General features: G+C 42.7%; 1 protein-coding gene across 4 annotated transcripts in view; it reads right to left on the reverse strand.

The window, feature by feature from the left end:
• Window positions 1-10,265: 10,265 nt before the first annotated feature.
• MSRA (methionine sulfoxide reductase A) overlaps window positions 10,266-14,101 on the reverse strand; it is a 462,376-nt gene continuing 458,540 nt past the window's right edge. For all 4 annotated transcript variants that reach the window (XM_060653696.3, XM_060653695.3, XM_060653694.3 and 1 more), the window contains one exon: window positions 10,266-11,034. In XM_060653696.3, coding sequence (XP_060509679.1) covers window positions 10,870-11,034 — 165 coding nt within the window. In that variant the 3' untranslated portion in view covers window positions 10,266-10,869. The remainder of the gene's footprint in view (window positions 11,035-14,101) is intronic.

The following is a 14,101-nucleotide window of genomic DNA, read 5'->3' on the forward strand; positions in this document are numbered from 1 at the left end:
ATCATTACCACACATATATCACCATCACCACTGCTCTTAGATATCCTTTTTTCCCATCTTTTCTTCAGTTCCCCCAAAATACTCTGTTCCTTCCCACCTCAGGGCCTTTACATGCCTCTGACTGGACTGTGCCCCTTGACCACATCTTCACCTCTGCATGTTAATTCTCATGAATCTTTCAAAAGTCAGCCCTTATGGAACTTCGTCAGCTTGAACCAGAACTCCTCATTTTTACATTTTTATAACACACCATAATTTTCCCTCTGAACACTGTCCATATTTTGTAATTATATATTTGTGATGTTGTTAGTTTAATGTCTATTTTCCTCACTAGTCTGATTTTTATGAGGCCAGAAACCATGTTTGGCTCACATGGTACCCTATCATCTATCATAGACCCTGGCACATACTAGGAACTCAATAAATACAGGTTGATTGAATGAATGAATGAATGAACAGTGAGAGGAAAATCATGGATGAAATCCTCTAATGGAAAGACAGAAAAGAAAAGAAAAGAGGGAGGAAGGAAAGGAAGGAAGGAAGGAAAGAAGGAAGGAAGGAAAGAAGGAAGGAAAAGGAAGGAGGGAGGGAGAAAAGGAAGGAAGGAAAGGAAGGAAGAAAGGAAAGGAAAGGAAAGGAAAGGAAAGGAAAGGAAAGGAAAGGAAAGAAAGAAAAAAGGAAGGAAGAAGGAAGGAATTCTCTAATGCACAAGTGATTTTTACAGGTGATCCAGGAGCCTCAGTCCAGAGCTATTCCTTTTACTCCTACCTCCAAGGGGGCCACTCAGTAGAACACCTGTGTAGCGAGGATAGGGTAGATGGCCCATAGAGTTGCATCCTGTATGCACCAGTAAGTAACACCAGTAAATAAACTGCGGGTGTCCAGGAATATCTGTTCCACAGCCATTGCTTATATCAGAGAAGATGTGTTCTTGGTGTCTCAATGTCTCAGTTGGAACTCAAAACATAGGTATTGCCATAAACCTATAGCTTGAGCTCTGATGGAAATATCTAGATTTTCAGGGGGCAAAAAAGGCATCTTGGAATCAAATATAAGGTAGAAAAAAAAGATTGTTCCCTTGAAATTTTATAAAATATTACTACAAATTAATAATATTTGGAAAACATCACGATCATTCTGAGGCAGGGTGGATTCATAAGAGTAAATGATATTTTAAAAGTTCATCAAGGGGTGCCTGGGTGGCTCAGTCTGTTAAGCTTAAGCATCCAACTTCGGCTCAGGTCGTGATTTCACAGTTTGTGAATTCGAGCCCCACATTGGGTTCTGTGCTGACAGCTTGGAGCCTGCTTTAGATTCTGTGTCTTCCTCTCTCTCTGCCCCTCCCCTGCTCTCTCTCTCTCTCTCTCTCTCTCGCTCTCTCTCAGAAATAAACATTAAAAACATTTTTAAGTCCCACCAAATAACAAATTATATAATATGTATATAAACAAGAATATATAATATAATACAGTATATATATGATATATTTTCATATGGTATGTATAATATATATGTTATGTATTATATATACACTGGGTACAGATCCTGAAACATAGTAAGTGCTCCCTGGATTGCAGATATTATTTTTAAATCTTCTTATGAAGAGGAGATTATTTGATGAGGCTTTTAATCTCATTTACTTTTGTGAATCCAGCCTGGCCCCAGAATAATCAGTGACCTTATCCAAACAATATTAGTTTGTTTGAATAGCTGACAAAATTTCTAGGGAATGACCTTTATGTGTATATAAATATTCGATCTTCCCAAAAAACCAACAATGTAGGTATTGTCATCACCACTTTACACTCCAAGAAACTGAGTCTCAGAGAGATCATGTGATTCTTCTCAAGGTCATTCAACCTATAAGAGGCATATATAGCATTTTCACTTGGATCTCTCAGGCTGTAGTTGATCTCTCCTTCAGCTTTAGTGGTATTTCTGTATTTCAGCAAAACATCTGCCCCATTCTCTGATCATCAGGTTGTGGGTAAAATAATGGTATGTTGTTTGTATGATTGTTCTCATAGGTAAACTTACAACTAGTTGAGGCATTATATCCACAGCATTTGTCAAAAGGTATAGGTCTGGAAAGAAAGCTATAGATTTCACCTGGAAAACCAAGTCTGATAGTTGGCTGTGGCTGCCCAAAGTCCTTTGTGGAGAAGAATTCTGAAGGTGCATCTGGGCTCAGCAGGAGAAAGCATGAAATCCACCAATAATTTCTGCTAGAGGCTGGGGAGAGTGAGGGTCAGGAGTGGCAGTAGAGTGAAAAGGCACGCCAATTATAATACATGCTCTAAGACCTTAAACAAAGGACATGTCTTTCTAAGTGAACTGCCCAGTTTAGTATTTTGCATAATGACTTTCAAGAAGACACTGAGGACATGCTAATGAAGCCCATGCATGACAAAACTGGGAAAGGGAAACAATATTCCAGATGTCAGAGTCTAAATTAAATTATTTTAACAAACTGAAGTGCAGGGCTAAAATAAACAGAACAAAAATCAACAACAAATGAATGTAAATTCTGATAACTAAGGTTAAGAAGATAATAATAAAGTGAGAGTATAAGAATATGAATGGAATCCCTGGCTTAAAGGTAGTTCATATGAACCTTTCATTGATCCTTTGGGCCAACATAATGACTTAGCTCTATTAACAAAAGGACATGATAAGGACTGAAGGACCTGCAAGTCCCATCAAACTCTTTCCTTGGATTAGTGCTATCCATAGAACTTTTCTGTGATAATGCAAATGTTCTAAATCTGCACCATCCAATATGGTGGCCACTTAGATGCTTGTGGCTATTGAGTACTTGAAATGTAGATAGTGCAACTGAGGAACTAGATTTTTAATTATATTTAATTTTAATTAACTTTAAATGGCTACATGTGGTTGGTGGGTACCATGTTGGAGTGAAATCTTAAACAAATGACATTCATTGGTGAACCTGGGAAATCTAGTAGTGGTAGTCAACAGGTATAAATTAAGGTTTTAGAAGGGATATAGAAAGTTATTTAGCCTAGAAAAGATCATTTGAGGAGAGTTTATTTTGTCTTCAAATATCCTCAAGTATCTATCTCCTGAGGAAGAGGGTCAAACTTCCCTGGTAGCCCCAGAGGGAAGAACCAGAGCCAGTGATCTCAACATCAGGGGGAAGATTTCTTTCTGATATGTAAATGGATTTGTGGCACTTTCTAATAGTGAAAAAGTTGCCTCTGGTGTCCTCTGGTTTCTCACCTATAAAACAAGCAGCCATTTAAATAATCTATAAGACTCTTTCCCATTCTAAAATGCTGTGATTTTACATGCAAAACCATAGTAGTTAAAAATATTTTTACTTAATTAGCATGAACCTTAGAATAGAAATGTCTTTTTATATGAATTTTTGGAATTAATTGTAGAAGAAAGTTTACTTTCCCCATTTGTATCTTGAAGGTCTTACCAGGAAATAAATAGCACACTCAATCTGGATAATTAAGAGGCTCATATAAGGAATATTTACAAAGTAAACAGGGTTTAGGAGAACTCTAAATAGATAGTGTTGTGGGCCATATTCAACAACAGCATGGAGCAATTATCACCCATTCACAGCCAACCTGTGGGGACCTGCTGGGAAAACAAATGTCTTGACCTTAATCATCTCCCACCCTCAATCTCCTACAAGTGCCTCTGTGGGCCAGACCTAAATTAAAGCAAGAAAGCAAGGAAGTCTTTTGTTTGTTACATCCCATTCAGGACTCTCAGGACACGGAGAAAGATGGAGAAGGGTTATCTGGATCTGAATATAAAAACTATTCAGTACAAGCTGTCTTAGTCACATACTTATAGCTGCCTTAACAAAAATACTGTAGACCAGTCAGATTAAACAATAAACATTTATTTCTCACAATTCTAGAGGCTGAGATGTCTAGGGTCAAAGTGCCAATAGATCTGGTGTCTGGCGAGGGCCCATTTCCAGGCTTGTATACAGCCACCTTCTTGCCACATCCTCATGTAGCCAAGAGAGTGAGCTCCTTTCTCTTTCTCTCCTTATAAGGGCACTAATCACAACATTAGGGCTCCACCTTCATGACTTAATCTAAACCTAATTACCTCCCAAAGGTTCCACCTCCTAATTCCATCCCATTGAGGGTTAGGGTTTCAGCTTATAAATTTGGGGGAGACACAAACATGCAATCTATAACACTGCCTTTTGTCTTTCAACATCCACACCCACCCTCATCTTTTGTCTGGGTAAAGAATTCATGTTCTCTACACACAAAATCCCATTAACACATTTATCATATGTCATACATAATTTCTTCATATAAGGTAGTGGGGTAAATGGAAGGGAAAGAGGACAATTAATGCACTAAAACATAACATGAGAACTAAGTTGATAACACAATTTCTTTCTTGTACCACCCATTTCATGATCTCCTTTCTCTATGCCAGCAAATCAGATGGGCAAAGTTCTCTGCCTGCTGGGTGATCCAAACCTACTCCTCTTGGGTCCAGGCATCCACATATAATCCATACTCTCACTGTTTCCCCTTGAAAGTTGAGATCCTCCATCTTGATTAATACAGAAACTTCCTTATACATCTATTGGTTCATCAACAAGAGGAGACAAAAATGTCCAGAGGAGATTTTCTACTCCGTATTCAAAGGGAATCATGAACATTCTCTAATGGAAGCATTGACCCCTAGAGCACTAGAACTTTAAATCTACTGAGTCAAAAGTCTTGAGGATATGAATCAAAAATTTCTCCAGATTATTTAGTGCTATGATGAGACCAATTACTCCCCCTTCCATGTCTTGGTGCCGGGACCTATACATTCTGGCTCAAGGGGAGACAGTACCAAATACTGGATGCAGATCTAAGTCATACAACACATCCAAAAGACAACATCTCAACTTTATGGAAGGTTGCCACCCAGCTGATGTAGTAACCAAGGCTTCAGCAGGCCATTCCATAATTGTGTCAAGTCATCTGCTTCTGAGTGATGGGAAATGTGGCAATATCAGTGAATTCTATGAGAAGAAACTCATTCCACACTTCTTTCGCTACAAAATATGTCCTCTGATTGGAGGAGTTGCTGTGGAGCATTATACCATAACTATGGATAAGACATCCTGTAACTCCACATAGGGAGTGGTTAAAGGAGCTCTATGAATAGTAATACAAACGAACATATGGAATATGTGCCCACCCTATGAGCACAAATCATAATCTCCTCCAATATAAAGTGTGCAAAATAATTAACATGCCACCAGGTGATTGGTTGGCCCCTTCCTCCCTTCCACACATGTACACTACCACAGATGATTAGGACCATACTGGGGTATTCTCCTTTGGCTACTCAGTACTAGGTGGGGAACCAGATCAGACTTAGTGAGTCTATGTTTCTGAATTCACGCAGAGCTTCCATTTCTACCTTGTGGCCATTTTGTTTGTGAGGTTGTTAAGCAAGCAGCCATGTGGTTGGGGATTCACAGGACTGACTCCAAAGTGGTTTCTCACAGGCATTTAGTCCCATTCATATTTGTGCCCAATCTAAGATTTATCCATATCATTTTCCTCTAGAACTCACTGTCATCTATCTTTCAATTTTCTTCTTTCCTATTTTCTTCCCATTAGCCACTGCTCATGAATCAATATAGATATGTATCTCCGGCTATCTCTCCTTCCATATGAAGTAGACGAACAAATGCACTGCTCAAATTTCTGCCCCTGGGAGAATTTTCTCACTTGTATCGTCCAGGGCAAAGCAAGTGATGTTGCAATGCAGCAACTGCTTCTGGCTACAGCCAGCCTACAGTAAAATCGATCTATAAACAAGACACACAATTTTCTCCTTCCTAGTCAGAGGAAACAGCCTATGAGGTCAAAGGTGTGGATTAAAGGTAAGGTAATGAATAAATTAAAGTAAGCATCATGTGATTCTGAGCCACCCATCTTGCAGTTTATTCATGCTTTCTAAATCTGCTCCGGGGCCCAATCTCATATATACAATTTCCACTTAACAATAAATTACTGCTGTGCACATTCAATTTTGTGATTCAGATAATCAGAGAGTACTTAGGGTTTGATAGATAGATAACTTGAGTTGCTTACTTCTCTACCTGGGCCTAGTAGCAAGTCAGGAGTTACTTTTCAATGCACACACATTGGACACAGCTATATTCTTCATGCCCTAGAGTCTTCACTGTGATTCTCCTACTAGGGTTTGCCAGAATTTCTATCCAACATCTCTGTTTGCCACAGATATGTTCAATACATTAAGGACTGCTGTTGGAAAGGTGACTGGTAGCTCAGCTTGGATCTTCTGAAGAGTCTTTTCTTGTTCTGGGTCCATCTCAAACCTGGTGAGTTATCCAGTACATAGTTCAAATCCCCCAAATGTGGTTATCTGTTGTTTCCCAAACCCAAAGAGGTCCACAAAATATTTTGTCTCTTTTTTCATGATGGGTAGTCCAAAATATAGTAACTTGTCTCTCATGCTCCAAATCACCAGATACTTAGAAACTTAACCAATGTGGCAGTCCTTGAACTTTTTGGGGTAAAATCTCTCACTGTCTAGGCTGTTTGTTCCTTCCTGCTTGCCAAATCCAATTCATCTAATGTCAACAGTGCAGTGAATCAGTTGATGTTCTGTGAGATGTCAAAATGATCAAGGCTTCTTTGGACTAAACATGACATCAAGTAGAATTGGCATGGCCTTGAGACAAGACAGCAAAGATACAGTGATGACCCTACTATGTGAAGGCAAACTGCTTCTGATGATCCTTACTTGTAGAGATAGAGAAGAAGTTTTTGTTGGGCAAATACCTGCATATTAGATGCCAGTGGCTACATTAACGTGTTCTGGTAAGTATGATATATCTGCTGTACCACATCATTAAGTGTATAATAATCTACATTAATTTCCCAAGACCTATTTAGCTTTAATATCTGCCAAACGGGAACAAAATGGGATGTGCACTAATCTCAACCTCTGAATCATTTAACTTTGCTACTGGTGCCACTACTATTTTAAATTCCCTCACAGATATTTTTTCTTTACTGGGAGTGGATAAGTCTGGGGATCTTTATTCCATGAATCAGGGAACTAAAATGCCATAGGGAGGCTACCAGGATAAGCATCAGGGTCTATCAGGAGGCAGAGGCAGAGGGAGAGGGGGGAAATGTGGACTAGAGTCTTTATTGTGGTTCCCAAGGGAAGGAATGGGTGAAGCAGGGTAAGCCGACTTAGGGTTAGCTCATTTTAATAATTTTAGCTAGCTCTGGGGCACAGGAGCTGTCCCTAGTTGTCTGGTACCTGGTGACCCTGATTAGGGCAGGTAGACAGTGGTCTTCAGTGTGAGAGCCTGATAAAGTCAGTGAATGGGGTGTGAACTCTGGCTTGGTCAGTTTATATGTGGAAAAGTACCTCTAGGAGGAAGATTCCTCCCAGAGAGAAGCAGAGTAACAAAGGAGGCAGGAAGCCAAGGCAAGGTGGCTCAAGCATATTATAGTGTTGTCCAGACAAGGCATGTCTAACATATGCATGCAGGGAGATGTTAAAGCATCTCAGTTTACAGAAGCTAGGAACATAGTTAATGTTCCATAATTAACATAGTTAATATAAACATAGTTAATACACACTAGGCATACTGGGAGTGAGGAAAGAACTTCAAGCTTGTTATTCACACTTGCTAGACACACTGTGAGATAGACTTAGAATAACACTCCACCAGTCTTTATAAATCCCACCCTTCTCAGGACCATGGTGGCAGGTCTCCCAAAACGTCAGTTTATAGCCAGGAAGTAATAACTCCAAGGAGAGCCTGGGTTATTTCCACTTCTTGAATAAAGAGTCACTTTGGTAAAAGGCACCCATGTTCCTCTGGGGAAGGTTTAGGGCAAAATTCAAAGCATATACCTCCTGAAATGCTGCAAGATCCTTCCTCAAAAGGACCTGGTTTCCTTGCTTGTCATTTTTCATTATGGTCTGATATGAATGTAGAAAAAATTTGGTCTGAGTTTAACCCCGACTCATGATGTATCATTTGCATTTCACTTTTGCGTCATTCAGATCATTATTCAGTTCTTGGGGCATATGTCTGTGCCTAGTTTCCACTGCAAGGACACACCTCCTTTATGTGCCTCCTTCAAATGTCACTTTTCAAATTCCTTTGCTCCTTCTTTACCATCTTTCCATATGTCAGGACACCCCAGCATTTAATCCTCTGACCTCTTCTCTTCCTCTACATTCCTTTCCCAGATGATCTAAATTAGCTTCATGCCTCAAATGTCATCCATACACTGGTGATTCTTAAATTTCTCTTCCTTGGATCCCTCCTGGTTCCAAAACTGCACAGCAAACTACCCTCCCTCACATTTCCATGAGGATGACGAACTTCAAATTTTGAGTGGCCAAAATGGATTGATTCACTTATGTCTCCTCTGTCTACTCCTTCACAAGCAAATAACACCACCTTTCCTCTAGCTGCTCGGCCTAGACAAAAAAAAGAGAAACTTAAAAATTCTCCAATGACCATCAATTATTAAATAGAATGAACAAACAAGTCCCATTAACATGTCCTTCGAAGGTTCTGCATGATCTGGCTCTTCCTACCTCTCAGATACCTCTCTTCAATACTCTTTCTCGTTCACACTATCCCAGCTCTACAGGCCTGTCCATTTCTCAAACACTACAAATTCCTCCCTTGGGAGGAAGGAATTTACACCTTCTGGCCCTTCTGTTTGGAAAGGTTTTCCCTCAGACAACCAAAATGGGGATGTTGAGACTGATTAGGCATATCTACTCCACTTATGTATTTTTCTTTTTAATAACAATTTTTTAAGTTTATTTATTTATTTTGAGAGAGAGAGCATGTGGGGGGAGAGGCCAAGAGAGAGGAAGAGAGAGGATCCCAAGCAGGCTCCGTGCTGTCAGCACAGAGCCTGATGCTTCACTGACTGATCCACCCAGGCACCCCAATAATAATTTTTTAATTGAAGTATAGTTGACACACAATGTTACATTAGTTTCAAGTGTAAAACACAGTGATTCCACATCTCTATACATTATGCAATGCTCACCACAAATGTAGCCACCATCTGTCACCATACAACACTATTACAATACCATTGACTGCATTGCCTATGCCTGTACCTTTCATCCCCATGATTTATTCTTTCCATAAATGGAAGCCTCTCACTCCCTTTCACCCATTTTGGTCATCCCTGTATCCCCTCCCCCTCTGGCAACTGCCATTGTGTTCTCTGTATTTATAGGTCTGTTTCTGCTTTTTGTTTCTTTATTAGTTTTTTTTATATTCCACATATGAGTGAAATCATCAGGTATTTGTATTTATCTTAGCATAATACTTATTTAACTTAGCCTAATACCTTCTAGGTCTGTCCATGTGTTGCAAATGATAAGCTCTCATCATTTTTTATGGCCGCATAATATTCCAATGTGTATGTAGGTGTGTGTGTGTGTGCGTGTGTGTAGGCATCAATCACATTCTCCTTATTCATTCATCTATTGATTGATGCTTAGATTGCTTCTGTATCTTGGCCATTATAAATAATGCTGTGATAAACACAGGGGTATATATATCTTTTTTGAACTAGTGTTCTCATTTTCTTTGGGTATGGGTAAATACCCAGGAGTGGAATTATCAGATCACATGAAATTTCTATTTTTAATTTTTCCACAATGGCTTAGGGCACAGAGGAAATCCAAGAGGGAAAATAAATATGCTAAACCCATGGGGAACAATGTATTTCTTAATCTGTCTCCTGCCCCAAAGCTCTGCCCTCCTCCCTTGTGTTTATATTTCTTCTTTGCATCAGTTAACTTGTCTCTCCACCCCACAGAGGCCTTCCCTGACCAATGTAACCAAAACCCCTCTGTGTGTAACTTCACAGCCCCTAGATACAGCTTATCCTGTTTATCATCTTCATATCATTTGTCAGGACCTGTGATTATCTGATTTGTTCATGTGATGACATTGCTTAGGTCCCCCACCCTTTGTCTTGGGTATAAAGACTCTTAAGGGCAAGAATTGCACATGTCTAATTAGACTAGTACCTGTTGTGATGGCTGTAACAGAACAGGCATGTGGAAAACAGCTATTATCACTGAAGTTGAAAGGAGCCAGAAGTGTACATGGTTCCTGAAAATTTCAATCATATTCTCCATTTAGGGGAAAGGAATTTTGAGGGTTTTGTCTTACAATACTTAGAAATATCCTACCTAAAAGTAAAAGAGAGATGAGACATGAGGCATTTTGTATTGGATTGTAAACTTTTATTAGAACAAGCATTTCTCATAGCTGTAAGCAAAGTGTTTGAATTCGTCAAGCCAACTCACATCTTTTCTCTGCCATGGGAGGGCAGAAAAGGAGAGAAAGCCCCTTACACATACAGGATCAGAAGAGCAAAGTATTGCAGTGAATGATTCATTGAGGCTATAAATGTTTGCAGATGTTAAGGCACTGGAGGGCAGAGGGCAGGTAAGGTGGGAAAGGGCACAGATAAAGGGTGTCCGATGTGCCTCATCCTGTCCGACAATCTCCCAGCTTCCTTCCCCAGCTTCTGTGGCAGGCATCCTGGCCCAAGCAGGGGAAACACAGCATACTCATTATCCTCATTCAGACCCCAATAGGTCACAGTTCTAGTCCCACCATAATTTATCAGAAGATAAACTGCATGTTCTCAACTTGCCATTCATTGCACTTCATGTAAATTACACCTCATTAAACCAGATTTTTATGAATGCCTTTGTGCTCTGTGTATTTTGAAAAGCCGCTGACCTGAACCACAAAAGAATTGCCCAATTTGTTGAAAGCATTTTTGCTGTGACCTCAAGTGCTGACCACATGGGGAGAAATTACTTTTTAATACCCAGTGGACAGGACACGCCAGTGCCCCCCAGGCCGCAGTACCCGTCAGGGTTCTTGCTCAGGTACTGCTGGTGGTAATCCTCCGCATAGTAGAAAGTTTGTCCCTCCCGGATGTCGGTCGTGATCGGGCCATAGCCATGCTCTGAAAGAACCTGTAGAAAGAAAGGCACCATGAGGACCGGATGCTGGGCAGAGAGGGTCCCAAGGAGGGATGGGAGGCTGGGCTGTGAGGGAGGCAGGCACATGTGGCTTTGGGGTGTGCAGTGGGTCCTTGCAGGCCTGGGACCTGTGCCTTCCCAGCTGGGTTATTCTGGGCACGCTCTCACTAGCCTGTGCCTCAGGTGACTGGGGTTTGAAATCTGGTTTCCTGACTCTAATTTGTGCACTCTACCCATCCCACCACTGCTGCCCCTGGTACATGCTAGGAGCCCTGGTTTGGAACCTGTGGGTCTATATGAAAGGGACCCCAGTGCTTCTCAGGGTAAACAGCAGGGACATGGGGCTCTCTGGCTGCCCTGGGAAGAATGGGCATCCCTGAGGGCGGTAAAGCAGGGCTGCGGTTGGAGGGGATGAAAGGGCAGGGGCAGGATGAGGCGGGGAGGGCTACAGCCCATCTCAGTGCTGTCCCCTCTGCTGCCAGTTCTGAACAGGCCCCCTGCCCACTCACAGGCTGGACAGAGGAACCTTGACTTGCTGGGTTCTAGGGAGCACGGACGCTGCCAGGATGCCTTGGAGAGCATGGGCTCATGTGGGTCTCCAGACCCAGGAACCAGGGAGTGAGGTCAAGGGAGGACGTGGCCTGAGGGCCTGTGTCAGCTCATCCTCGCCCTCTGTGACCTACTTGAAGGCCTGGTGGCATCTGCTGCCAGGGAAAGAAACAGACACATAAACACAAGTGGGGGAGGAGAGCAGAGCTATTTGGGGCAGGAGACAGATTAAGAAATAGACATTGTTCCCCATGGATCTTAGCCTGTTTCCTTTCCCTTTTGGATTTCAGCTGTGCCCTGATTCTTTCTTGTTACAGGCTGCTTGGAGCATTTGGGCACAACGTTACAGAGACTCGACCCCCGGGTTTGCGAACTCCATTTGGTACAGAAGTGCAAGGCACAGCCCCGACTCGTGTTTCCAGGAGGGAAGTGACCAGTCTCTGGTCAAATGGACTGTTGGTCCATTTGAAATGAAGTCCTTCCCTCTGCAGAGCAGGGGGAATCCAGTATTAATCCAGCACAATTCACTGCTGCACTATTTCCCTAAGAACTTTCCCCTTCCTCCTGCATCTCCATCCAGCCTTCTGAGCCAGAATGAGGCAGACTGAGGATCTGATGCCAAACGGGCCCAGGATGGTAAGGAACAGGATCCTTGCCAAGGCGGGCGGGTTGGACCCCACAGCTTGGAAACAGCCAGTTTCCTTACAGGGGTTAGAAATGAGAACAAGGAGCCATTCCTACTTCAGTTTTGACAATTTTTTGTAAACGAGCAATTATCGAGGGCTTACCATATGCCACACTCTGTGCAAAGACTTCACAGTGTTAATTTTAGCCTCACAACAGCCATATGAAGGAAGTACTATTATTATCATCCGTATTTAAAAGTGCGTGTCAGATATCGTGTCTTGATCCCTGACAGTCTCAGCTCGCCCTAATACCGCACAGGCTGGAAGCTTGGAAAATACACTTCCCAGATTCTATTGCCAACAGCACGCCAGTTTAGAGTCCACCAATGAGAGAAGCACACGTGAAATTTGGCAGGCTTAGGAGAAGCCATTATTTGGAAGGTGCAGCCGTGAATGTCTCCAAAGATCAGACTGGAGACTCCACCAGCTCTTCCTGACAATCACTGACAGTCATGCTTCAGGCAAAGTCATTAGCAGTGATCCCCAGCAATTTCTGTAACTTCTTGGTATCCTGAAATGCAGTGGTGCTTTTCCCCAATCCTTACTCAAATAGCCTTTCTAATGAGTCTGGAAGCATCAAAACCCCTTTGATGCTTAAAATCCACCTTCCTGTTTGAAATACCTTGAACACTCTGTTTCCGTGACCGAACTCCAGCTAACACAGCAATTGGTTCCAGGAACCAAAGCCTCAGTGAGAATGACAATCTGGAATGGTTAACTGTCCTGGTTAGAGTTAGAGTTAGAAATGACATCACTGTCAATAGGAAATGGGTCAGTGCCCAGGGGGGTATGTACTGGACATTTGCTAAAATTACTGCTAGTATTTGCCTGTGAGGTAAGTGCCCACTTCAGGACATGGGGTGGCTGTGGTTGTGGACTGTTCTGGGGAAGACGGTAAGCAAGAGGCCTGTGGAGTATCCTGGCTGCTTTAGGCAGTACTCGAGAACTTGTGGAAAGGACAGGATGTAAGGTCATGACTTGACCTTCCTGGTGCAACTTGAGAGGCACAGAGCTTCTAGGACTGGTTTCACATGATCTCTGTCTCTTGTAGCTGGATTCAAATACCAAATAAAAGGGCTCCAGATTTATAAGTGGAGTTGACACCCTCACTGGTCAGGAGCCCAGAAATCATGTGCACACATGATTGCTCTCAGAGAGCTCATCCACTCACAAGAGACGCTACCCTCTGGTTCTCACCTGAGCTAACGCATGAGTCCTGACATGAGTCTTTCATATGCTGATGTGACCACATATTTTGACTTTCCTGGCTGTGGCCACCCTGCACAGGAGCTTGCCTGCTGTTGAGCTCCTCTGCCCCCTTCCCTCAGGGCTAGGACCCAGCCCCCAGGTCTCCCAGGGTCTCCACTCACTCGCCTCATCCCCCTCCAGGCCCTGTCCTCTCTGAAGGTGACCTCCTCCCACACTACTCACCCTATTTCTCTTTCATAAAAGGCTGTCCTCCGAGGCCCCAGAGCCCACAGCCACTGTCTCCAGAAGCCTATTTACCAAGGCGGAGAGGACTGTGCCAGTGAGCACTACTGCCCAGGCTCCCTCCTCCTCTCCACACCAGCTTCCACCGACCCCTGCCCACGGACCACCCCAGAGGGCCAGCATCCCTTCTGGGGGAGCAGTGGGAAGGTGACTGTAGGGGCCTAGGCAGCAGTACCAGGCCTCTGCCACAAGATGGCAGACACTTCACTTTTATTTGAGAGGAAGAAACTAAAATAAACAGTGAGGAAAACCCATAGAAGACAGCTCCAAGCTGTCCTCCTGCACTTGCTGTCCTCCTGCACAAGCTGGGACGTTCTGGTCAGTTCTCGTTGGGC

This window comes from Panthera onca, chromosome B1 (assembly GCF_046562875.1).
Source record: "Panthera onca isolate mPanOnc1 chromosome B1, mPanOnc1 haplotype 2, whole genome shotgun sequence".
NCBI classification, from domain to species: domain Eukaryota; kingdom Metazoa; phylum Chordata; class Mammalia; order Carnivora; family Felidae; genus Panthera; species Panthera onca.